This window comes from Aotus nancymaae, unplaced genomic scaffold (assembly GCF_030222135.1).
Source record: "Aotus nancymaae isolate 86718 unplaced genomic scaffold, 86718_ANA_hifiasm-v0.15.2.pri h1tg000117l, whole genome shotgun sequence".
Taxonomy (NCBI): Eukaryota; Metazoa; Chordata; class Mammalia; order Primates; family Aotidae; genus Aotus; species Aotus nancymaae.
This window is the reverse complement of record NW_026988532.1, coordinates 3247122-3275034: the sequence shown is the minus strand read 5'-3', so window position 1 is coordinate 3275034 and position 27913 is coordinate 3247122. Positions and strand designations below refer to the sequence as shown.

The following is a 27913-nucleotide window of genomic DNA, read 5'->3' as shown; positions in this document are numbered from 1 at the left end:
GATTAGGGTCAGAATGTATCACAAGGCCCGTTTCTGTAAAGTGCGTTATTAAAACACAGCCATGAATATTTTATTTGTTCAGGTTTTATTTATGGCTGCCTTCAGAATACAACTACAAAATTGAGTAGTTCCAACAGACACAGTATGGTCTGTAATAAAATAAAAATGTTAAAATTTTGCTATCTGCCCATTTACAGAAAAAGTTTGTCAACTCCTAGACATCTAAAAGATTATTCTAGACCAACTTTTGCAAATAATTTTTTATCTCTAAAAGGAAAATGCTGGGATTAAAATAGTGGTAAATTTGTAACAGATAAAAATAAAACATAATTTAATATTATATTTTACTGTCACTTACATGATCCGCTGTGTTTCTGATGAAAAGTCAACGTATCTTCCAAAAATATATTTAAGGTCCTAGAATTTCAATAAGAAAAAGACAAATAACAAAGCCAGAGAAAAGAAATGTTAATTGATCAATCAATCAATACATCAATAGAAGAGGTCATACGGGACTAAAGTAGGCTTTAATCTAATATGACTGTTGGCCTTTCTAAAGGGGAAATTTGGACATAGATACATAGGGAGTACGCTATGTGAAAACAAAGTCAGAAATTGTGGTGATACTGCCACAAGCCAAGGAAGGCTTGGCTTAATAGCAGCTTAACTGCCAGCTTCAGCTTAATAGCAGAAGCTATGGAAGAGGCACAGAACAGATCCTTCCCTCACAGCCCTCAGAATGAATCAATTCTGCCATACTTTTGACTTCAGTTTGCCTCCAGAATTGTGTGACAATACACCTGTGTGTTTCAGCCACTTGGCTTGTGGTACTTTGTTATGGCAGCTCTAGGAAATTAATACATACCCCAAACTCTGTCTCAGTATTTACTGCCAGCGAAGTCAAGCTATGAGAATATTATTTTAATAAAAAATTAACCTGAAAATACTAAACAATCATTTGTCATGCCCTGAAGCACAGTAAAAAACACATTCTTAGAGGTAGTTTCACCAGACTTTAACATATCAAGTATAAAACCTTCAAATTATTTTCATTTACATGAAAAAAAATTTATACCTACCTTTTCTTGAACATGTTTAGCTAAATTCTTTACATAAATTCTACAGTTTGGTTCACCAGGTTCATAACTTCTGAAAACTGAAAGTGTTTCCATTTCTTATTAAGAAACAAAAAAACAAAAATATAAAATTAAAATATTTTAGCCAAGTTTTAAAGATAATTATATTCAAATACAACTGTTAAACAGACAAAATAAGCTTTAAGAAAATGTTAAAACCATAAAATTAGTAACACTATTACAAATGAGTTTAAATATACTCACTGAAAATCTGAACTGATTATATACAAAAAAAATTAACTTTTGATTTAAAAATTTCAGGCATCTAATATAACTAAACTAAAATTTGTCCAATAAAATATCTACTATTAATGGTACATTAAGATGAGTCATGTTATAAAAAAGAGTAAAGCATAGATGTTATCAATTGATTTGGGTAATTATTTCACCTAAAGTGAATTTTCCAAACCATCAGCCATCTCCATATTTAAATGCAAGAATGAACTAAACACAGTATCAGGCATTTCGATAAAACCATGGCCCCAGAACCCCTGTATAGCTCCTCCCACTTAATGTCAGTAATCTGTTCCAGAAAACTAAGATAGATGTTTTATATAAAAATCCTAGTTGGAAGTCTATTTCCCTTTACCATAGGAAAAATTACACATCAATCTAAAGTCTCTAAATATTTTCTGACAATGTATTAAAACAGTAAAAGTCTTTGGGAAGTAGAAAACTATCATGTGAGGATATAAAATACTAAATCATAGATTTCTAATCACCATTTGTTTTTGAAATAATTGGTTTGTATGTATCTCAGACACAGTATTTGTTGACATTCTATCAGCTACATTTGGAATATGTAACTCCAGACCTGTAGGAAACAGTGACTTAACTTAAATGCCACATAAAAGTTTTAGGAATGAAAACAAAAATTTTTCCCAAATATAGACTGGAAACACTGTATGAGAAGGAAAGTCTCCCCGCCCCCCATTAAGTATGAATATTTAAAAAAAAATCAGAAGAGGTGATGACAAACATTAACTGGAAAGATTTAAAAGTATGTGCCTTAAATTAAGGTAAATGACATGACAGATTGTTTTGTTTCTGTAGAGTCAAAGATATATAAAATGGAATATGTGCTTAGTTTATTCCATGACATTACCTTCTCTAGAAATTCTGCCCTTTTCCAATTCCCTTCTAGAAATACATTCTGATGGCATTTCATCAGAGTCTTCTTTAATTTCCTCTGTGATGTTCAAATTAGGTTTGGGGAAGATTTTTCCGAATCCTATATTGGATGCATCAACTTCAGTAGCAGGTATATCTAAGAATTCAAAGTTAACATTAGCCATTAAGAATCTCTCCTTTAAAAACAGTTTTTGGGTTCCCCCTTCCTATTTCATATTTAATAATATACCTTTTGGCACAAATTCTTTGGTGTTTTTCAATATACTAAAAGACGCATATGCAAACTTTTTCTATAAAGCTCCAAATAGTAAAAAAATTGTCTTAGGCCAGGAGTGGTGGCTCACACTTGTAATCCCAGCACTTTGGGAGGCCGCAGTGGGGCGGGGGGAATCTGAGTTTGGGAGTTCAAGACCAGTCTGAGCAATATGGAGAAACCTCGTCTCTACTAAAAATACAAAATTAGCCAGGTGTGGTGGCCTATGCCTGTAATCCCAGCTACTTAGGAGGCTGAGGCAGGAGAATCGTATGAACCTGGGAGGTGGAGGTTGCGGTGAGTAGAGATCATGCCATTGCACACCAGCCTGGGCAACAAGTGAAACTCCGTCTCAAAAAAAAAAAATTATGTTAAAGGGTGACTAGCCATGATGTAAGAAAAATTTATAAAAAGAAAAATGTTAAATAAAACATACAAAAATGGAACTATCTGAAAAGGCACTAAAAAAAGCACCACATTCTCACTCACCATGCAAAAAAGGAATTAAAACTAGTCAGTTTTTCACTCACTATGTCTGCAATACTTACTAGAATTCTATCCTATATTCACAAAAGTGCTCAAAGATATATGTACAAATACATATTCCAGTAGTTTCTGTAACAGTAAAAGAATGGAAACAACCCTCAACTTCTATGAAAAAGGCATGACAAAATATTGATAAAATTATATTATGGGCTATTATACAGCCAAAAAAAAGTAAAGTATATAAGTTTATATTCTGACATAGTAAGCTACCCCTAACTAGATTGTAAAGTTCAAAAGCGAGAACATGCCAAACTTGTCCATGGAGCCCACTAGATAACAAACTTCAACAAGTCATTACTCAGTAAATCATAAATACCATCAAAATATAATATTTATTTAAAAAAATAAGAGAAAAATTGTGTTTATACACGTACAGGATAAGGTCTAGAAGGATACATACACATACACACACCAAATTGCTAACAGTATTTGCCTTTAGGTAGTAGGACAGAAGAGAGGGAGGTTTGAGGTGTTAACGTTTTAACAATTTTACTTTCTGTTTTGGTTACATTTCTATCAACTTGTATTATTTCAGAAATTTCAAAATAAAGACTTAAAGAACAAAAGAACACCATTATAATATCAAATTCATGCTTAAAACAAGCAAAAAAGATTTCTATAATTTCAATACATTGTTTTTAAACTTAAGAATAGTGTTCTTGGCAAACAATCTTCCATGACTTTTGGATTAAAAATATATATATATATTTACATTAAGTATACAACTCATAAAAGTCACACTGCTTGTTTTCTAACCAATAACATTAATACAATTACACTAATAAAACCATAGGACACCAACTGAAACAAGCAAGGAGAAACTCAGTAACAGAAACTCCGTTATATTTTTAGTGTAAATATCAGCAAAAAACACTAAATTTCATTCTAGAGGTCATTACTAGCAAAGGGCAATAGTTACGATCTCACTATTTACTATCAATTTCTGTTATATAAAAAAGTTGAAAGTGGATACTATTCCATGATTTTGAGGAAGAACTAATTGCATATTTTAAATATAGTCGACAAACACTAAAATACAAAAACATTACATGTAAAACTTAATTGTAACACAGAAAGTATTTCATTTCAGCTTTTGAAAGAAGATTAACCTTACCATGATCTTTTTCCTCACAATTTTGTTCCTTCTCTAAATCTTTCTTAAATGCAGCTGGCATGTCAGTAGATATATGGAATTCAATTCTTTTATTACCTACAGGTTGTGGTTGGTCAAATACGTCTGAAGGTAATAGCACAGGATGTAAACTGCTATTTAAAAACAATCACAGCATTAGTTTGTAATTGCAAATAAAATCCTAAGTAAAGTATTATTTCAAATTTACTTTAAATTTAACAAGTTAACACTGACAAAGGATTCACTGCACTACTGGTATTGAATAAAGTGAGTGACTCAGATTTAACAGCTTAATAAACTTTAATGCTCTCATATAGGTACTACTAAATTATTAATTTACACATAAAAAGACTGAGGTTCAGGGATGTAAATAGTTTGTATAAAGTCATTCTGTAAATGACAGAGAAGGGATTTGATGACTACTGATTCTAAACCCCAGGATATTTACCAATATGCAAAATAGTGCATTCTATGTTTAATATTTTAGACATATCTATGTCAGTTAACACAGTTAACACTAGACTTTGATGACCTTTGTATGAAAACATAATGTAAAATATCTTGATAACTCTTTCTATGGATCAATGATGAAATAATATTTTGAATATAATCAGTTAAATAATAAGTTATATTATCAATATTAATTTCATCTGTTTCTTTTCATGGTTTTAATGTGACTACTGACAATAATGTGTCTCATATCAATATTGTTCAGCATCACTATAGAGATTCAAAGAGAAAAACGAGTAATACATTTCAAATCAAACATGTATATAACAAATATCATTTTACTGGCAAGTTCTGGACTATAAAAAAATGTCCAAAACAAAATGGAAAGGTAACTTATATCTGCTAACATTCTTGCATAACTATGGCCTGACTCTTATACCAAATCTGCAAATTCCCTAGGAAGTTTATTTTAAGATAAAGTAGTCCAAAAGGAATTCTTAATTTTTTAAAATATCAATGGCATTCCAATGGCTTCTTCAATAAATTCAAACTCCATAGCCTAATACTTAGGGCAGGTTTCATATTATTCTAGCTTTCCCTTTCATCATCTGTATTCCTATTCAATAAATTTTCCCACCTCTGGAAACTTACCTTTTATTATTCCATTCACATGGGATACAGTTTCCCCACCTAATTTTGCCTCTCCTTCTTAAAAGGCCAGCTCAAATGTCTCCTCTCTCGTAACTTTCACAAATTTCTCAACTGGTTGTTACTTCTCTTTTCTCACAACCTTTTAGTTCTTAGTTTGTATTTCCTATGTCATGTATTATAATTGTTAATGCGATAATCATCTGTTCATATGGCTTATGGTCCTTAAGACTATTAACTCAATGTTTGAAAAGACAGCATTAAACTTTAGAAGCATGCTTCAAATTACACGCAATATTTAGCAGAGAACCTTACCATACATTCAATAAATACTTAAAGGCATTCTGGTGGGTCCTGTGTGCCAAGTAAAGATAATGTGAATTTTTATCTGGTGGGTACCTTTCAAGTAAAAAAGTTTGCTACCAGGTGATGGAGTTAAGAGAAACTAAATAATTGTATATAAACACACTGGTGTTTATATTAGTGACAGTGATGTCACTAACAAAACTAACTGCATGAGGATAAAGTGGTAAAAGAAAAGTAAATGAATTTTGTTTTGGATAGTATCTTAAGGGCCTATAAGATATTCTGAGTCTGCAGATAAGAAGCTGGAAACAAATACATTAAGGCTTAGGGCAGAGATTACATCTAGAGAGAGAGATTTGGCAGCCAGAGCAATATAGCCAGACCTTGTCTCTAAAAAAATTTTAAAAAATTAGCCGGACATAGTGGCACATGCCTGTGGTCCTAGTTACTCAGGAGGCTGAGGCAGGAAGACAGCTTGAGCCTAGGAGGTTGAGGCTACAGTGAGCTGTGATCATGCTGCTGTGATTATGCCACTGCGTTCAAGCCTGGGTTACAGAGGGAGACCACATCTTAAAAAGAGAGAGAGAGTAAGAGAGAGAGAGAGAGAGAGAGATTTGGTACTGCTATAAGTGAAATCATGAAAACAAATAAAATTAATAACAAATATAAATTTATGAACAGAAGACAACCATGGACAGAGGCTTACAGAATTAAAAAAAAAATAAGAAGGTGGGAGGGGGAGAAGAGAGAGAGAGAAAAGGAAAGAGAAAGAAATGAGGGATGTAAAAATGGAGGAGAGGCAGTAAGAAGGCAGATAAAAAAGAAGACAGTAAAGTAAAATTAAAAGTGGAATATCCTGAGACCTGAGGTAGTCAATAGTATGAAACAATGGTCAACTGTGAGAGAACTATGAATACTTGTAAATTTGGCAAATAGGAAGCCAATCTTACACCAAAAACATTGACAGGAAACAAATGTCAGATTGAAGAATGATGTGAATTAAGCAAGTAAACAAAGTATATCTAGAAACCCTCGTTTCACAATTCAAATAAAATTACCTGTGTGAAGGACACAAAGGTGTATTCAACATATCCTTTATTTTTCTCTTTTTCCTTACATGGCGTTGCTTTATTGTTTTGGGTCTTTTAGGCTGAAGATTTGCTAGTTCCATTAGTTTGTTCATTCTACAATGAGGAGAGGGATGATAAACAAAATTTCCTTACCTAGAAGCATAGCTATATACCACTGTTTCTATTAAATTTAAATTTGTATTTGGTGTATAATTTAAATTATAAAATGATTTACTTACATCAAGTTTACTTATATAGAATACCATCAATTCAGAGATAATCAATTTGATAAAACCTCAAATTCTAAATTGCCTTGCTCAGCTTTCATCTTACTTTAAAAAAATTCAAAATAGACTTAATTACATGTTATCAATTTTTTAAATGTATGTTTCTTCATAAGCAGCTGCCCAAATAAAATGACTGGACTTCATGCCAAACAGATGAAAAAGATACAATAATAAAATCTATATAATATTAATGTTCTTAAATCATTTTGATTCATATCCTAATTATTAAACAGTGCCTGGACTAAATTATGTCATTTAAAAGCATTTCGTGCATAACTGTTGCAAGTCAGTCATTATATAAACAAGGTAACTTAAAGCACTAGAGAACAGTTTTCAAATATTGTACTATGCTCTGAAGTAGTTTCAGCAAGTGACAACACCTTGTACCTAGCTTTTCTCCATTAAGAGTATAAATATTTAATATTAAGGACAGATCTAATCTAGGCATTTTTGTATCATTTACAGAGCAGGAACTCAGAAACTGCTAGTCCCAGCTCTACTTCTCAGGGTTACATTTGTAAAATTTGAAAGCAAAATAAATATATATACGCAACAAAATACGAAGAGAGGAAGGAGGGTATTGTTAAAATAAGCTTTAAACTTTTTCACCATGTGAAAAAAATGAAAACATACGCTATAAATTTTTAAACTGTTTTAAAAAACCATGGTTACCAAAAACTTTATGAAAAAATTTAGTTATTCAAAGTGTTTGTCTATATTTATAAATTGCTGACCCAAAGTACACCAAGCCTCTAAAACAGTGCCAGGTATATATTCAGTAATCAATAATTAGTTGCGAATAAATGAATAGTACAGGTTGAGCACTCCTTATCCAAAAATGATCGGAACCAGAGGTATATCAGATTTTGGAATATTTCCATATACATTATGAGATCTCGAGGATGAGACACAAGTTTAAACACGAAATTCCTTTACGTTTCATATAAAACTTATGCACAAAACACTGAAGGTAATTTTATATTATATTCTTAATAATGTACATGAAACAAAGTTTGTGAACATGGAAACATCAGAAAGCAAAAGTGTTGGCTGGACACGGTGGCTCACGCCTACAATCCCAGCACTTTGGGAGGCCAAGAAGGGTGGATCACTTGAGCCCAGGAGTTTGAGACAAGCCTGTGCAACATGGTGAAACCCTATCTCTACAAAAATACAAAAAATATTAACCAGGCATGGTGGCACAAAGCTTGTAGTCCCAGCTATTGGGACTGATGTGGGAAGATCACTTGAGCTCAGGAGACTGAGGACGTAGTAAGCCATGATTGCACCATTGCACTCCAGTTAGGGCAAGAGAGTAAGACCCTGTCTTAAAAAGAAAAAAGAAACAAAGAAAACAAGCCAAGGTATCACTAAGCCAGCCAAATGTGGTATCATACTGCTACTTTAAAAATTTCAAACTCTGAAGCATTTTGGATTTCAGATTTAGTTTAGAGATACTCAAATATTTTACTTTAGAGATACTCAAAAATACTGCACGATTTTTGTTTTATTTAGGTCTTGTTACATTTCCTGAAGATAACAGAAAAGCATGAAACTAGAGCTTGGTACATGCAAAGGCTATGTTCTCTCTCATGACTCAAGATGAATTACTGGCAGAATTCCACCCTAATCCTTTAATGGAAACCTAAGTAAACAAACAAAAAAAGGTTTAGCCAGTTTATTATAGCATTTTTAATTACTATCATTATTTTTATAAAGAAAGTGAAGTTCACAGAGTTTAAGTAATTAACCAAGAGTTAACACGCTATACTATTCTTTTCTTAGCAACAAATTAAAGTAACCATCTATCAGGAACTGCCAGCTTCCCTAAATACCTCTGTTCAAAACAGATACCTATTCACTCCAATTTTGTAGTTTCAACCCTACCTACGCTTTGATTAGAAAGAGAATACACTGTACATTGTACCACTACTTAGGTGGACAATTAGTGACAGTGAAATTGCTGCTGATGATTTGTTCATGTTGCTCAGAGTCTCCGCTTGGGTTCTGCCTCATGCCAACCACTCATACCTCCTATATACCCCTTCTTCGGTGCATAGTCACCTAAGATTTTGATCATTTTCCCATAACAATCTTGTAGACAGGGGTTGACAAACTATAGCTCAATGACCAAATCCAGCTAGCTGCCTGTTTTTATAAATAAAGTCTAGTTGCAACAAGGCCACACCAACTAATTAGGTATTATCCATGGATTCGTTCCTACTGTGAGAATAAAACTGAGTAGTCACAACAGAGACCACATGACTCACAAAGTCAAAAATATTTACTCTTTGGACCTATAAAGAAACAGTTTTGCAATTACTGTTCTAAGCCAGGTTGTGGATTATATACATGAACATTATTAACGTACTATTCTTATCAGAATCATTAAATAAAATACATAGTCAAAAAGTACCAATAAAAATAATTAATCTGCAGTAGTTACTATGAACAGTTTTATATAAAATTCTAAAGAATTACTCTAGAAATTATTCGGAGGTAAATAGAGTCCAGAAGAATAAGCATCTGTCAAAACATGAACATGACTGATGTTTATTATTTACAATAGTTACATTCTAAGGTTACCATAAACACTGTATTAGTGAATACTGAACCACTGTCCCTAGGAAAATTCAGGGTTAGGTTCCTGGCAGCCTCTGTTTACAACAGCTTGTCATCTGATCAATACATTACCTTGTTTAATATGTGTTTATGTCTAAAAATACCTTATTTAATATACACTGTTGATTCATCAAAATCAAACTCAGTCAATACCACCATAACTCTGGCCTGAAAGAAAGCTCAAAGAAAGCTATGTATTTTCTCTGTCAGGCCCAACACAGCCTTCTTCAGCTTCGGAACACTAAAGAGCACTCCAACACCATGTTCGGGGCCATTTTAAAAAAAAGGGTCACAACAAAAAACTCAAAAATGTGAAAAAGATAGTGCTGAATAGACCATGAAAAGAATACTTGTTTGTAGTATGAAAACTCGAACAAGAAGGCAGAGGGTCTCTTTATTTGACTTCATCTGAGAACCTGTGTGTTGGCTGACTCAGATTTTTCAACACATGGCACAATGTCCATTCTCATAAAAGACGGTAAAAAGCATGTCAACTATTGATTTTGGAGTCACAAATAAATTTTAGCAACTAGGCAAATTTGCAAATATGGAATCCACAAACAACAAGGTTCAAACGTACTTTATAATACCATAATCATTATCTAAAAAATTATGCATAATCCAAAAATTTTCACTTAGGTCTCGGTATCTATTCTCAGGTCTTAGTTTATAGCTACTATATGTGCTTGAGGGGCTGGGGGGCTGAGAAAAATTCTAATCACCCAAAATTATGAAGCATTATATACACAAAATCTAGGGAGTGCAAGAGTCTCTTTCTCATATTCTATGTTTCTTGGGAACTAAACAAATATTTCACGTTACAAACCTCTGTCGGTCCTCATCATCACTGCTTTCATATTCTGATTCTGCACTAGATAATTCTTCATCCTCGTCTGGCAAAGGAGGTTCCTCAGGCGGCTGGGGAGATGTGGGTGGAAGAGGTGCATGCAATGGCATATAGTCTTCATACTAATTAAAAGAATAAAACAAAAATACTATGGCAGTCTGATATATTTATAGAACAAACCCCATTTGAATACTTGATTCGCATTTCTATTACAATTTTTTTTAACACATTCTATACATGCTGAGGGAACGCCTATTGTGACAGATCACCAGCTGATCACAAAATTTGTCTCTTCTTTATTTACCCTTAGCTGAACTAAATTTTCAAATCTCCTCTGCAGTTCTGTTTCTCCCCTTGTAACTGAGTTATAGCCAATGAAACAAGACCCTTAAAAACTCCCACATATAAATCTTCCTTCCTGATATGTAGACTGTGTAGTAATGTCTTCATCAACCTGGGAAGGCACGTGGTGGAAACAATTCAGGTGTTTTTCATGGCTCAATAGTGCAAAATATCCCTGTGGTCTACTTTTAGAAAGGATCTGACATAACCAAAAATAAATTTTATTCTATTAAATGGCTAAGAATTTAAGTTTCATTTGTTAACAGCAGCCATTATAACCTTAATTAATACTCCAGCAATGTATCAACCAACGAGTAGGTGTTGGGATTACAAGGAAAAAAGAATCCTCAAATTAATAGTACAAACATTAGAAAAGCAGCAAATCCCAAACCAAATTCTCTTCTATTCATATAAAAACCCTCAAAGTATTAATAACTTTGCATTGCTATTATTTATAAATATACTAAGAGTACTATAGAAAAATAATAACTACAATTATTCAAGAGCAGGTATAGCCTACTATCTAAATTACTGACAGACTTGCATAGTAAAGTCTAATAAAAAATATCAGCACCCTTTTTTCTTTTGCAAACAAAGCTCTATTTGTGATAAAACCAGAATAATGAAATCTTTAGGTAATTTAGCTAAGTGTAATTAACTTATAAGATGGCACAATGGTTTGGGTCAAAAAACTTAACATACTAGATGACATGATAGCCTTTGTTGCCAAAAGCATTTCTTTCATATTCTGGCTTCTCCTCACTTTCAGTTCCCAGATCTACTATTATCTTCATATTACTTTATATACATTCCTTATTTTCAATGACCATCAGAGGTTGCTACAACACCTGTGTAATTCAGCTTCAAAAATCCCATTCAAGAAGAGAAATTTTGACTTGAAAATTCTAAAAGCTTTCTTACCATGGGAGGTCGCGCAGTAATTGGTCCAAAAGGTGTGGGCAAATTCATTTTATTCATAAGATGAAGGACCTTAAAGTTGCAAAACATTTAAATTCACATACAAAATGATTTAACTCACATCTTGTATTTTAGGTACTAAAAAACTTTCCATAATAGTATTTATTAATTTACTGTAAAGGAAGACCTGCCCATCTCTTGCCTTTATAATCTCTGCATAAGGTAAAACAAAGTGTGGGCATATCTCAGATCAACCTTCCTAAAATATTTACCAATTCTACATGTTCAATTATTCCCAATGCTAAGAATGTAATGTTCTTGCAATATAAAACCTACTATAATGATTTTATATCTTTACCCCAATTATTGTAAAATTATTAAACAGAGAAATACAATAAAGAATATAAATATCATCTATACTTTGTACTTCAAAAGAAAATTACTGCCAATATTTTTAAGCATTTGCTCAGGAGTCTACTATACTTTTTCTTTCAAGAATCTCTATGTTAACATTGTATTCTAAAGTAATAGAGAGAATTACCACAAATTACATTTCCTAAACTTACTTTTGTTTATTAGTATCCACTTATATCTTGTAAAAGTGTTTACTTGAAAGTAGTAAATATTTCATTACATTTAAAATACTGTATCATTGCCTGTCTAGAATTGGTCTGATTACTACTTTTATGAGAATCAGCATGAAAAATAAAGTATCAAGCTATCTATATAAACAAGTCCTTTGAGGAAAAGTTTTATTCTACTTACCTGTACATAGAACTTAGGCACGCTTGCCAAAGCATTTACTATGTTTGCTAGGATTGTGCTGGAAGGTGGTGGGTACATATACTTGAGGCATGAATTTAAAGGAAAAGTCAGCCTATAAAATAAAAAATAAAAAACATTTAAAATGCTTATGTTTTCATAATTTCGTATCAGTAACTAATTTTAGGTAACATGATAACAAACACATTGCTCAAATGATACAGTACTATTAGATTTACCTTGTTCCTAAAAGATCCAAAGTACATTTAAAAAGAAACTTGCTTTCTGATTTCAGTAAAGAAAAATAAGGTACTGTATTTCTTTGCAGAGGTTTATCTTGTAGCTCTGAGATTCTAATAGATGCTTTCTCTGCACTGAATTCAGTGACAAACTAATAACTCAAAATGTTTATTCAACATATTAAAAATATATATGACATCAAATACCTTTGTTTTTAAAATTATCTTATTTGCAATATAAGGTATTATAACATAACACAGAACAAAAGCAAAAGAACAAAAAGCAAATAAAAATGCTAACCCATGGTTTGGTGCAATTCCATTTTCTACTGTTAAATAACCCAGTTCTTTCTTTTCTTTATCATCTTCGACAGGGTCATCAGACCTAGGACATACAGAATCAAAGTTGATCTTATCTTTCCAAAGAGTGAAAAACTGCACACAGAACAGATAAATTACCTTTTCAAACATCTCATTATAAAAACAGTTTCATTTAAAAAAAAAAAAAAAAGCCTCTCAAGTATTTCACAAGCAAACACCGATAAATGGGAAGAGAACTAAAATTAACCTTTACTGAATCCCTTCTGCATTATTATTACATTGAGCACTGCACATTTTCATTTACTCTTCAGAGCAAGCCTATGAAGATGGCATGGTAATTGTCACTGACCAAAAATAAAACTGAAGTTTACATGGTATAAAATAGTGGTAATCAAATGTCTTTAATATGTGTCATATTCTCTTGGAGAGTTTATTAAAATTCAACATCTAGAGCATCTCCGCATCCTTTCCATCCCCAATTTAAGTTTCTGATTCAGTAAGACTGGGTTAAAGCTGTAGTTCTTCATTTTGATCAGGTTTCCAGATGATACAGCTCATCTAGGAACCACACTTTGAGAACCACTAGTGTAAAGCAAATTTGTGAAGGTGTAACTACAAAGAGTCACAGCTGGGAACCAAATGCCAGTCTTGATATCATGATACTGACAAAGACTTTATGCTAGTTACTTTCCCTCCATTTAAGGTTGAGGATGAATTCATTTAAGCCCATCCCCTTCCCACTTTACACCGATTAACTTGTAATATTAAATCTGGTTCCTAATGCACAAATAGGAGCAAAAATAAAGATACTGTTTTACTGTACTAGATTTAATGGAAAAATCTGTCATTATTCTTCCAATTATTTACTTGCTAGTCTGAAACAATACAGTAACTGTACAACTGATTAAAAAGCACTTTAAAAATGTTACAAGAATGTATTATCTGCATACCTTTTTTTTTTTTCAGAGCCTGAAGTGGGACACGGGGAGTGAACACGATCTTGCTCTTTTGCAAATTCAACGACTAAAGTACGACCTAATAGTTTCAGCTGATGGAGTCTTGTCAATGCCTTCAGTTAAAAGAACAAGAGTAAACATTTTATAATTGTACCAAAAATGATTTGTTAGAGACCAGTTTATATATATATATATATATATATATATTTTTTTTTTTTTTTTTTGCTAATGCTATAAACATTTCCTTGACTATTTCCTAATTTACTTTTAAACTCAGGCTATCAAGCCTTTGTTACTAATTGAAGGACTATTTCCTATAACTTAGCAAAACACAAATCTGGCTAAATCCCACTTTATGCCAACTCTGCTTATACCCAGGCAGCTGAAAATGGCTAGAAAACTAACAGATTTTCCTGACCTCAATTTAAATTTGTAACAACTACCACAAATCTCAAGGTGACCTTTAATGGTGCCACAAAATTACTTATTACAATCTTAGTCTATTTTTTCTACCAATATCTAAGAGAATATTTTGTACTTTCTCCTTGTTCCTTAACCTCACAATATTTCGCTTGCATTCTGTTAGTCTAGCACCTTGTTTCCAACTTCAAGACAAATGAAGTGATGACATGAGAATCTCAGATTCCCACTCTAACTCCCCATCTACCAGCATATGCAAGCACAAATTCTATGTTCCATCTGTTATCATCTATTAACTATCCACATGCCTATCTAAATCCAGCTGCTTGACTTACATACTAAATTCCATCCTCTCATCTACTCAAGGGTCTTTATTTAGCTATGCTCTGGAAATGTGTACAGTGGGGGGTGTGGGAAACGGAAAACCAAACATTGTATGTTCTCACTCCTAAGTGGGAGCTAAGCTATGAGGATCCAAAGACATAAGAATGATACAATGGACTTTGGGGACTCAGGAGAAAGTGTAGGAAGGGAGTGAGGGATAAAAGACTTCACAATGGGTACACTGTATATTGTTTGGGTGATAGGTACATCAAAATCTCAGAAATCAGGACTGAAGAACTTATTCATCTAAGTTCTTTAAACACCATCTGTTCCCCTCAAAACCTACTGGAATAAACAAAATAAGAAATGCTTGCCTCTATCTTCAAAATATATAAAGAATTTAACCACTGCTAACCACTACCATTGTGGTCAAGGTAACCATGATTTCTTAAGTGAATTACACTATTTTAACTGATTTCCCTGTTTCTACCTTTCTCTCCCTTCAGTCTAGTCACAACAGCCAAAGCAATTCTTTGAAATATGTCAGATCATGTCACCCCTTTGTTCCAGCAGCTCCCTATTTTACTCACAGTAATCTAGGTTCCTTACTATGATCTACATAATACAGATTCTATGACTTCTCTGACTTCAAATTCAATGATCGCTCCCACTGTGTCTGCTCCAGTCACAATGGCTTCCTTGAACAACATGACAGGCATGGTCACACCCTAGAGCCCCTGTTCCAGCTGTTCCTCTAATTCAAATGCACTTCTCCCAGAAATTTCATTAGCTAACTTCTTTCACATCCTTCATACTGTTATTCAAATATAACCCTAACTACAGCCTGACCTCCCCACTTAGCACTCCTGATCTTATTGCTTCACTTGTCCTTTTTCCATAGCTTCTATCATCTTCTAAAATATTAAACAATTAAGTTTATTATTTATTATCTGTCTCCCCTTTTGAGAATGTGAACTATAATGATCTTTGTTTTGTTCACCTATATCCCAAAACCTAAAACAGCATCTAGCATACAGTAGGCACTTAATATTTTTGAACACATGAAACTACAAGCTTTAACCAGGGACCGATTTTGTGAAAGACAATTTTCTACAGACTGGGGGATGGGGAAGGAGATGGTTTCAAGATGAAACTGATTCACCTCGGATCATAGTAAGGCATTAGTAAGATTCTCATAAAGAGCACGCAACCTAGATCCCTTGCACGTGCAGTTCACAACAGGGGCCAAGCCACTGCTGATCTGACTGAAGGTGGAGCTCAGCAGATATGGAGAGTAGCTGTTAATACAAATGAAGCTTCCTCAGTCTGCCAGTCACCTCCTGCTGTGCTGCCCAGTTCCTAAAAGGCTATGGCTGGGTACCTGTCTGTGTGCCGGGGTTTGAGGATCCCTGCCTTACATCATCATACAAAGTTAGTTTTAATATTTCAATAATTTTCAAGACCCTAAATGAACTGTAGGCCTCTTCATGATCAGTGAAGCCTTGATTATCTCAATGGAGGTCATCTAACCTGACCTGCTTCAACTTTCTTCCTCTAAAAATGGGTATTACCTATGTTCTTATTTTCAAAGATTTATGGATTTTCATTTTTAATGTTAACTCTTCCTACGTAACTCAGCTACTTACTCTGTTCTTTAACATTTTTCTCTTTGTTTTCTTAACCTATCACTTTCCAGTAAGGCCAAATGTTCTCTGGCCTAAAAATCCTATCAATACTCCCATTAACCTCTTACTGCTTCCTGTCACTATAAACATTTCCAAAGACAATGACCAGCTCCATGTCCTCTCTTCCAAGTTATCCTTAACCTAAAACAATGTGTTTTTCATTACCATATTTTATTTATAACGTAATATGCTTTATTTTTAAAAAGTCTTTTTTTCTGAAAAAAAATTATGTAACATTATAAAAGTACATACTAATATAATATGAAAGCCCTCTGTAATCCTACTCTCACAGTAAGATGTTTTTAACATTTTTGTGTATAGTTCTGCCATATTTTTTTCTGTACATATGCTGACACGTATAATACTAATTTCAAAAAATCTGAGGTTACATCATACATAATGTTTTGCAACTTTATTCATGTACTCTATCTGGGCTATCTTTCCTATTAACACATACCATTTGACATCATTCTCAGACAGTTGCAGTCCAGTATACGGATATAATGTGATTTAAGGCTTCCCTTCCTTTAACGATGAGAATGTGGGTCATTTCTATTGTTTCATGCCAAAAAGACTTTAATAGATGTGTTCATGCCTCATTTTGTATCATCACAGGATTTCAACTTCTTAAAACACTCTTCTCTTTGCATCAATGATGATTTTCGTTCTGGGGTCTCCCACTTGAACTGCTCCTTCCCATTCTCCTCTCCTAGCTTATGATCCTTTGGGCAATCGTATCTATTCATATGGCTGAAGAATCTTTCCATTTTTCACCTTGCCTCAGCTCTAGACTAATATTTTTAAGTATTTCTATAAAAGTAGCCCAATGACCCCTTCAAGTTAACAGATGACATGTGAATTCATTATATACCTTTGCAAACATCCTCTGGCTTCTCAAGTCTGCTAATATAACAACCCAAATAACTCAATCCAAATATCCCGAACTATTCTCTCTCTCAAACCCTACATCATAAAACCTATAAACTAAATCTCTACTGAGTGTGTGTGTGTTATATATACACACACATACTTCCTCTTTTGTCTTCTTCCTGCCTTTTTCAGTTAGTTATTCTTACCTTGGCCATTATAACAGCCTTCCATTTGGTCTCCTACCTCTAATAATTCTACACATCCATCCATGATATAAACTATACCAGATATTTTTCACAGGCCCAATCATATTATGAGCCAGCTCAAAAGTCTCAAGTGTCCACCCACTAAACCAAACTCAATACCTCTCTCCCAGACTCAATCTATTTTACAAGTCCCATTTCCATCTCAACCCTTAGCTCCTGCTCCATTTATAACTTTCAATGCCTCACAGCTTTATTTAGCGTTCCCCAAGTCCAGAAGTCCCATCTCCCCTTGTTTTCTTCTAAAAAAATTCAATTAATCATTAGACTTCCAGCTAAAAGATCATTTCCTTTGTGAATGATTCCCTGGAATTTTAAAGAAACGTATATTCTCCTTTTAACATTTGAAACATCTTACCTTGTAATAGTCACAGAGGTATTTATCAATCTACATAATTTAGAAATTGTTATTTTAATTACATATGCAGTTAATTTTGCTTTGTAGATAATCTACAAACGGACTGAGCAAGATCTGTCAACAGACAAATCAAATGTAGTCTGCTGGGAAAACTGCTGGAATACAAGCACTTTTGCTTCTTTAAAACCACAGTTTAACATTACCTCCCGTTTTTGAACCAAGATTGGATAAGAGGATATTGTTGACAACTTTAATAGTCAAAAAAATAGTCATACCTTTATAGCTGCTTTTTCATTAGGGAATGTGGCAAAAGCTGTATGTTTCTGAAACAGAGTTAAGGTACAAATTACTTCCAATATAATTTCAGCTTCTCATAAAGAAATCTGACATTTTACCAGTGGAGTGATGTGACATGTTAATAAAATCGTGGGAAAGGATGAAAAATCAAGACCATTTAACTGATTACTAATTTCAGTCCAGTGGTTTTAAACATTTTTTGGGGTCAGACTTCAAGATGAAAGCTATGCAACCTCTATCACATAAAGGTGTGTGCACATACCCATTTTACACATGCAAACAGTTGAAAAGACCAAAAGTTTAAAGACCTCTACTACACAGAGGGTCACTTTTAAACAACTAAAAATTTATTTCCCCCATTTATGACAGACCTAAAGCTTTTAAACTTTCCTCTATACAATATATTGCAGTTTAAAAACATTCACCAACAGAGAAATCGTTCTTCAAGGTACCTATCTCCTTTGTGCTTTAAATTTGTAATAATGTTCAATGGGAGAAGTCTATTTTTAAACATAAATTATAAAGATTTAAAAAACCATCAGAAAAGAAACACAAGTCAAAAATAAAAGAATCACTATGCTAAGGAAGGGTTCAGGTCAATGCTTATTAAATTGCTTTAATAACTACATTGCACATTCTCATTTTGTCTGATACACGATGACTTAATTAAACGTACTTAAATTGAGCCATATAGAATTTATTTTTGAATTTGCTGGTATAAATGACACTTAAATTGATCGAAATTGGCCTTTCTTCTAACTCAGTGACTGTCAACTTGGGATGCATATTAACATTAAAACCACCTGGGGAAACTTTAAAACCACTGATGTCTTGTCCCATTGCTATTCCTGTTTTAATAAAGGGAAACCTAAAACATCTTTGGGTATAAAGCAAAACAAAGAAATTGTGTAAATTTCTCCATAGGAACTTTTAACAGTCCTAACAAATTTTTCCTGTCGGGAAATTTTTATGAAAAGCTTCTTTGTCTAGCAGAAATCTTGTTTTTAATTTACTAAAGTCACCAACGTAGTTACTCCTCTACTTTGATAAACGATTTAACATTGGCTTACAAATGAACCAGGACTTTAAAAAATTCCTTGATGCATTTGTAAGAGTACTCTAGGTCCAGGAGAAACAACCCTAAATTCAAAAAAGTTGTGAGGCACTCAGCATGGATCCAAAAAGGGAATATAAATAAGCTAATTTCCATTCTTCTGCTTTGTCGTTCTCACTTGCCCTTTTCCGCAGTGCTATGATTAATCTAGACTCGAGCCGATTAAAACTCCACTTTGCAGAGCAGATATTCTGATACAAAAGAGGTAGAATGGAGAAGCTCCCATCAAACAAGTACATCTTCCCCACTAGTTTCCTTCTTATTCCAGTCAGCGCTCCCCCTCCCAGGTCACTTCCCAAAGCCCTTCCCGGGAGACTCGGGGTGGGGCGCGCCCTTACCAGTCGCCCCTTATCTGACAGGACGCGCACAGACTGCGCCCCGAAGTACTTCAGCAAGTCCTCTTTCTCCTCAGCGGTCAGCTCAGCCGGCAGGTGCCTCACCAGAAGGGTTCGGTCGCCCCGAGGCGGGGAAACCGAGGAGGAGCTCGTACATCCCCTTGATATTACAAGCGGCTGCTCGGGAGCTGTCATTTTCCTTCTAGAAGCAAAAACAGAACTCGTGGGACGAAGCCTCAGTCAAAACCGCAGCATCAACACAATGTGGGATAAATATTTTTTCCGTCTCGCGCTAAGGATTCTGGAAACCAGGAAATACCGAGACAGAAAATCACCTTCTCGCGAGAACTGTGCCACTGAACCGCCCCAACCCTTCGGACACTTTTCTCGGGGAAGGGCGCGGTGCTAATGACAGGAAAACAAAACGATCTAAATTCCAGGTAGCTCCGAAAGACTTACAAGCAAAAATTGGCCCAAAAGACCTGCGAGGGTTAACAGAAGTTGTCAATCAAAGAAGGAACCAGGAACCCCAGCCACAAGATGGGAGGAAGCTGAACACCCAAGGACAGCAGAACTCACGACTGCGCATGTGCGGGCTGGGACCGTGGCGGGGCAGGGCGCAAGGCTGGGCGGGGCGCAAGGCTGGGCGGGGCGCAAGGCGGGGCGCGGCGCAAGGCGGGGCGGGGCGCTGAGCGCAATCTGGAGCTAACTTAATCCCTGGCCTAGCGAAAGTGAATTGGCCTAGCTAATGGTGAGAACTTGGGTGTGGAAATATCGGGTGTGTTCTTATGGTCTTTGGATGGTAAAACCTAAAGATAGCCAATTCTTAAGTCAGATCATTAGGTACCATGAGTCTCATTTTTGAGAGGAGAACTCAGTTTAAGGGGCAAAAAGTTGAGACTGTATTTCCTTGAATCAGTAGTGATTTAGCAGACGGATAGGCCCCTGCCAGGGTTCATTTCACAGAAATGGCAGCCACTAGGAAGAGATAGCCTAATAAGTAAATTATAGGGTGCCTGCGTGTGTGTGTGTAGATGTAGGTGTAGGTAGTCTTCTCCCCATTTTACAGCTGAGGACACTGATGTAAAAAGAGGTTAAGTCACACAGCTAGAAAATAGAAGAACTAGGATTTGACCCCTGATGTTCTGACCTGGAGTCTACATTCTGATCCACTGTTCGGCCCCGATTCTGAATGGAGTGAGGTAGAGCTCATCCCCAGAGGGTCAGAAATGTACCCCTCACACCATACAGAGAGGGCCTTGAGGATTCTAACGAGAGGTTTTATTCCAGATGCAGCTGCTACAGTCTGGAGAACCAGAATTCCTCTTACAACTCTTTTTGCCACTTAAATAGATGTTAGAGATACAGCAGGAAGCAGTACACCAAAGATCTGCTGTCATCCAGCATTGGTTGGGGAAAAGGAGAGGGACAGATATTAATGAAAACTAGAAGACAAACACTAGAAGAACCTCCCCCCACACACATACCAAATATCGGATAGGCAGAGCCAGACCATGTAGACCCTATAGGTTTGTTAGGAGCCCTGTTTATTTGAAGAACAATTATAAATTGACAGATTCTTTAAATAGGTGTGTGTTGAGGGGAGGGAATCAAATTTTAGGTATGAACATTTCTCTGGTTACAATGTGAAAAATAGAAGCAGAAAGACCAGTTGGACTACTGTAGAAGTGTGGAGAAAAACACTGCGAAAAATAGGTTGGTGAAAGTAGACATGTAGAGAAGGAACTGAGATGTTTTAGAAGTAGAATTGATAGAAACTTATAGATGAAGAACAGTAATCAAGGATGAATTCTTGATTTTTGGCTTAAGCTCCATATTATCCATCTGTAGATGATAATGCCATTTACTGAGTGTGAGAAGATTGACCAAAGTGCAGCTAGGTTAGAAACTGTAATGGGACATTGGGAATAGAAAAGTGTGTATTAAATTTAAGGTACCTATTCAGTATACCTGTTTTAAGTAGGAAGTTGAATGTGTATGCCTGGCATTCTTGGGAAAGGTCACCACTGGGTATGGCATCAACCTATATGGTATTTCCATTCGAAGAATGAGAAAGTTATAGATAAAATACTGCCCAGAACAGAGCCATGGGACATGCAGATGTTGAGAAGTTGAGGAGAGGGAGAAGAACAAGACAATCAATTCCTGCCCTCTCAATGCTTACTTTCTAAAATTAAGGCAGATTAAACATGTAAATAAAGTTATTTTCAGAGAATCGTTAAGTGCTTTGGAAAAAATAGGTAATGGTATAAACCAGTTGGAGCGGCCATGCTATTTTAAACACTATCTTTCGCAGGCTTTTTCTTGTGTTCTTTGAAGACTTGTTTGGAGCATTTAGCAAGGGAGTGCTGCTACATGTATACCCTTATGGAAGGATCATTTTCCTGTATTGGGGAAACTCATCCTCCTCAACAGAGTGTGCAGCTTTGGAAGAGAGAGTTGTCTAGACCCGACAACTCATGCTCCTTTCCCTAGAAACTTTCAGGGAGAACCCAGCACAGGGCCATCTAAAAGTGGAGCTTCTTTTTGGAGAGAATTAAGTCGGGAATGTTGGGACATGTGCTATCCTAGCATAAGTGACTGGTGGTGGGGGCCCATCAACATTTCAAAAAATATGTTTGGCCGCATCTGTCTAGGAATCCTTCTTTTTTAAAATCTTTATAATGATTTTATTTTTTAAAATAAAATAATTTTATTGTAGTTTCAGGGGTTACACCATCAGCTTGTTACAAGAGTATATTGTGTGATGCTGGGGTTTGAGCTCCTAATGGTTCCATCACCCAGGTTGTGAACAAAGTACCCAGCAGAAAGTTTTCCAGCCCTTGCCCCCCTCCCTTCCTCCCTCTGTTTGGAGCCCCTAGTGTTTCCTGTTCCCATCTTTATGCCCCCATTTACCCAAGGTTTAGCTCCTTTTTGTAAGTGAAAACAGTGATTTTCTGTTTCTGTATTAATTCACTTAAGTTATTGGCTTCCAGCTGCATTCATATTGCTGCAAAGAACATGATCTTGTTCATCTTGTTCATTTTTTATGGCTGCGTAGTATTCTATGGTGTATATGTATGACATTTTCTTTATCTAGTCCACTGCTGATGGGTACCTACACTGTGTTATAGGAATCCTTTTCTAAGGTTGCAGCCCTAGAGAACTGCTGTAATAAAGACTAGGAACTGAATGAAAATCTACCCACATGGGCTCTTCCTTCTGTGCCCTACCTTCCCAGTTTTTAATCTTTTATCTTCATCCAACCCCTACAATGGCTCCAGGGCAAGCTCAGCCTTAAGCTGTTTGTGGCATGATTGGGAAGATGATCTCAAAATGGGTAAAAGTTCAGTGATCTCAGGTCCCAGAGAGAAGTCAGGAGATATTCATAAAGGCTATCTAGGGCTTCCTTTTAATCCTCACCCTCCAGAACCACAGAGGACCCTGGTTTCCCCAGACATACGCATGTGATCCTTTATTCTGTTCCACTGGGAATGTGGAGGTACAGTTTCACAATAAAAACTCTCCACTTTTTATGTAATTTATTTTCCTAAATATGGAGATTGGGTACCCTAAAAAGTTGAATATTAAAATTCAAAAAGAAAATTTAATTTAGCCATTATCTGTTAGCTTTTGCTGTGCACCACCCACCATGTTAGATACTAGGAACATAAACAGACCATCACATGTTCTTGAAATACACATAGGTTTCCCTTTGGGAGGAGGTTGCACCATGGTTGGTCAAAAAAACTACTGTATGCTTTCCAATAAACATTTCTCCCAGAGCTATTGAGCAGTGAGTGGCAAATGTCTAACACTGTTTCACAAGATGTGCTATGACCCAATCAAGAATGAATTCTCCCAGAAAGAGAATTTTATGGTCCACAGGGAATGCTCCTTCCCTGTGCACCACAGAGAATGTAGGTAGTGGCAAAGAGCCACAGAAGGCAGACAGCCAGGCAGAGAATGAGCTTTGGGTTAGAAAGAGTCTACAGGGCCAAGCAGAAAAGACAGAAGTCATGGCCAGGGTGATAAGGAAAACAGACTGACAGCATTTAACAGAATTGACAGGAGAGACCAAACCACAGAGTTGATAGTTTCATCTAATAAAAGGCAGGTATTTTTGCTGAATAGCTCTTTCTGCTTTTTGAATTTATCCTGTTCATTATTTGCTTATTATTTCTTATTCCCCGTGCACCTTCACAACACACACAGACCTACTATAGGGAGAGTTTTGAGACTACAATAAGGAAACCTGTCGGTCTTGCTCACCACTATATCCCCAGTTCATTAAACAATGTCTGGCACTGTTCGAAAACATTAAATGAATGAATTAACTGTTTATGCTAAGTTACTAGGTAGTTCTTACCATTCCTAGTTAACATTTGAGCCTTCCAGGCAATAAATAATATTCCCAAGGCCACAGTCTAGCATGTGGTGAAAACATTTGAACCCTGGTCTAACTGATTCCACAGGCTATAATAATCATTATATCCACTAAAACAGTTAATGTGCAGTAAACACTATGATCCACATCCCAGAGTTACGCTTCAAACTTTCTCAACAAAGCCTTTTGTTTTCATAAATCCTGTCAAATATAGATACCCTGTGAACTCTATTTGATCCTTAAAAACGTAAGATTTTTGAACTCAGCCTGGTCAAAAGAAGCTAAGCAGTGTATTACAAAATGTTGTCTTGTGGAAGCTTCTTTCTAAATGTTTTTCTTTTTCTGGAATACTGACAAAGAAAGTGGACTAAGAAAATTATAAAGGTGAGCTGGGGCCTTAAACAATGGGCAATCATACACTAGGCAGAGAAGGGGGAATGAGAGAATTCTCAGGCGGAGGGAAGAAAATAAAGGGATCAATGTACATGGTTGTGGTCCAGTCAGGGAATATGGCATGTTGGGAGTTTAGAAAGGTGACTGAAAAGGCTTAGAATGCTACAAAGATGGAAAGGGTATTTTATGCCTTACTAAAGAATTCTTCCATTTTTTCATTCTTTCAAACACTTTATTTCTGCAAAGAAGCATAACATCAGATTTTAGAATATAAATCAGGAGAAAACAGAAAAGATACAGATTTTATATATTTTAGAACATTTGACAGAAATGTAGTTGGAATTCATTTTTTTTTAATAAACTCCCTGCTGTGATGCCCTAAAATGTACCCGAAGACTTCTATATCATGTTTCCTTAATATTGTACCAGAAACCATAAAGTGTCTGACAATTAAAATATTAAGGAAATGGGCCAGGCATGGTGGCTCACGCCTGTAATCACTGCACTTTGGGAAGCAGAGGCAGGCAGATCACTAGAGGCCAGGAATTCATGACCAGCCTGGCCAACATGGCAAAACCCTATCTCTACTAAAAATACAAAAATTAGCCAGGTTTGGTGGGATGTGCCTGTAATTTCAGCTACTTGGGAGGCTGAGGCACAAGAATCGCTTGAACCCAGAAAGCAGAGGCTGCAGTGAGCCAAAGATCACACCACTGCACTCCAGCCTGGGCAATAGAGCAAGACTCTGTCTCTAGAGGAAAAAAAAAAAAAAGCAATATTAATGAAATGTACTGTCCTTGTTAACAGAGAAATTACTTAATGGAGTGAAATCCTGATTCCATTCAATGCAATAAACATTTGCTAAGCTACCATTCTTCTATGTGACTCTATTTTCTGTTATGTAAATGTAAAAATTTAAAAACAGAGATCAAAAAAATCATAGAATGTAAGAGTTAGAATGGCCCTTAAATCAGGTTACCAGTCCACCCACTCCTCTAACATTGGCTGATCATTCAGCATACACTTGATACACACGGGCACAAAGGGTCCTCAAGAAGTTCACCATCTAGTACATGGGACACCACATTTTAAAGGGTTTTTTTTTTAACATGAACTTTCATACTCAGCCACACATGACCTTGTTAAAAGTCCTGTCCAGGATGCAGGCCACATATCTGCATTTTAAGAATTCTGCATTCAAGAATAAGAAAGTAAAGCTCCCATGGTGGTGTGCACCTGTGGTCCCAGCTACTCGGGAGGCTGAGGCAGGAGAACTGCTTGAACCTGGGAGGTGGAGATTGCAGTGAGCCGAGATCATGCCACTGCACTCCAGCCTGGCACCTGGCAACGGAGTGAGACTCTGTCTCAAAATAAAAAAAAAAAGAAAGAAAGTAAAGCTCAAACTTGACAATAGTTACAAGGTCAATTCACACCAAGGATGGAACTCTCGTAGCATGCTGCTTCCCTTTTTGCTCTTGGTAATTGTCCTAGTCCATCTGGGCTGCTATGTCAGAAATACTATTGGGCTTACTTAAACAATAAGCGTTGATTTCTTACAGTTCCAGACACCGCAAGTCCTAGATCAAGGTGCCAGCAGATTCAGTGTGTAGTGAGGACCCACTTTCTGGTTCCATAGACATCTGTCTTCTCACTGTGACCTCACGTGGTGGAAGGGTCAAGGAAGCTCTTCTGGGTCACTTGTATACAAGCACTAATCCCATTCATGAGGGCTCCTATTTAAAAGGAAATAGGATTACTAGACAAGTGGGAAAATTAGTAATGGTTAAATACTGTATCTCCTTGTTCTCATACTACATTCAACTCTTAGTCTATACTCTTATACTCTTGAGTCCTAGAACTTAATGTAAATTTTCTCTAATTTTCAACTTCAATTCTTCACTAATTTCATAGTGAAGAGATTTGGTACATGTAGAAAACAAAGGTCATATCAGAAAAAAAAAAAATGTAGTGCTTTCACTTCCAACTGGTTCTTAATTTTGTCTCAGGACTTGCCTTGAATTCTCTCCTCTTCCCTGGATAATTCTGGAGCACTTAGTAATAGTTAGCTGTTACATTCCTTATGCCTATTTCTACATTCTGCTCTTATTTCTATATTCTTTCCATCTAAAATCTAAAGAAACTTAAACAGAAATTTGTTCTCTTCTAAATGCTAAATTCATTACAAAAGCTTGGAAACATGGAGATGAGATCAAATGAGGTGAAAATCTATGGGGCCAGGTGCGGTGGCTCATGCTTGTAATCCCAGCACTTTGGAAGGCCGAAGCGGGTGGATCACAAGGTCAAGAGATCGAGACCATCCTGGCCAATGTGGTGAAACTCTGTCTCTCCTAAAAAATACAAAAATTAGCTGGGCATGGTGGCACGCACCTGTAGTCCCAGCTACTTGGGAGGCTGAGGCAAAAGAATTGCTTGAACCTGGGAGGCGGAGGTTGCAGTGAGCTGAGATTGCGCCACTGTACTCCACCCTAGCACCTGCTGACAGAGCAAGACTCTGTCTCAAAAAAAACACCAAAATTTATAGAGATTTTGCTTCAAGTTGAGTATCTGTCTTAGATACAAACTACTATGTTGAAACCTTCCACTGAAGAGTCCCCCCATCGTTATCATTTCTATGCTCAAATGGCCAATCTCTTCGATCCTTGACATTACACAAACCCCTGACATGCCTCTGAAATTTTCTTCCATACAGGTTGACCATGTAATCCTCATTCTATCCCATGTGTGATGGTTAATTTTATGTGTCAACTTGTCTTTACTAAGGGATGCCCAGATAGCTGGTAAAACATGATTTCTGGGTGTGTCTGTGAGGGTGTCTTTGGAGGAGGGTAGCATTTGAATCAGTAAACCAATTAAAGAAGACTGCCCTCACCAAATGGGTAGGCATAATGCAATCCTGTGGAGGGTCTGAATAGAACAAAAAGGCAGAGGAAGTGCTCTGTTTTGTTTGTCCCCACAAAAACTCATATTGAACTCTGATCCCTGATGTGGCAGTGTTGGGAGGTGGGACGTAGCGGGAGTGCCAGGGTCACGGAGGCAGATCCCTCATGAATGGCTTGGTGCCATCCTTGCAGTAGTGAGTTCTCTCCCTCAGGAGACTGAATTAGTTCCCTCAGGAATCAATCAGTTCCCTGGAGGCTGGGTTGTTATAAAGCCAGGACACCCCTCGGATTTGGCTTCTTCCCACATGTCCACTTCCACTTTGACTTTCCACTAGATTGTGACACAGCAGGAAAGCCCTCACCAGGAGACCAGCAGATGCCAGCCACCACCCTTCTTAAACTTCCCAGCCTGCAGAACTGTGAGCTCAATCAATGACTTTTCTTTATAAATTACCAGCCTCGGGTATTCTATTATAGCAACACTAAATGGACTAAGACGGGAAGTGAAAAGGAATTTCACTTGCTGAATAGGAGAGCTTATAAAGACTGATTCCCTGAATGAGCGAGGATGTGGAGAAGCAAACATTGTCAGTCAAAAGAG

General features: G+C 36.1%; 1 protein-coding gene across 7 annotated transcripts in view; it reads right to left on the bottom strand.

The window, feature by feature from the left end:
* RNPC3 (RNA binding region (RNP1, RRM) containing 3) overlaps nt 1-27913 on the bottom strand; it is a 37827-nt gene that overhangs the window by 7891 nt on the left and 2023 nt on the right. For 3 of the 7 annotated variants that reach the window (XR_010340625.1, XM_064371065.1, XM_064371067.1), the window contains exons 2-14: nt 25970-26145; nt 19636-19834; nt 18162-18209; nt 13961-14079; nt 12991-13074; nt 12454-12565; nt 11692-11760; nt 10408-10550; nt 6661-6786; nt 4181-4332; nt 2242-2403; nt 1080-1174; nt 359-417 (exon numbers count right to left, since the gene is read on the bottom strand). Coding sequence is in view for 6 of the 7 variants with exons in the window: in XM_064371065.1 (XP_064227135.1) it covers nt 359-417; nt 1080-1174; nt 2242-2403; nt 4181-4332; nt 6661-6786; nt 10408-10550; nt 11692-11760; nt 12454-12565; nt 12991-13074; nt 13961-14079; nt 18162-18209; nt 19636-19827 (1361 nt within the window). In the remaining variant the exon portion in view is untranslated. Of the gene's footprint in view, nt 1-358; nt 418-1079; nt 1175-2241; nt 2404-4180; nt 4333-6660; nt 6787-10407; nt 10551-11691; nt 11761-12453; nt 12566-12990; nt 13075-13960; nt 14080-18161; nt 18210-19635; nt 20218-25969; nt 26146-27913 lie in introns of those variants that run through there. The other 4 variants (XM_064371068.1, XM_012453084.2, XM_012453085.2 and 1 more) reach the window with 4 other exon arrangements.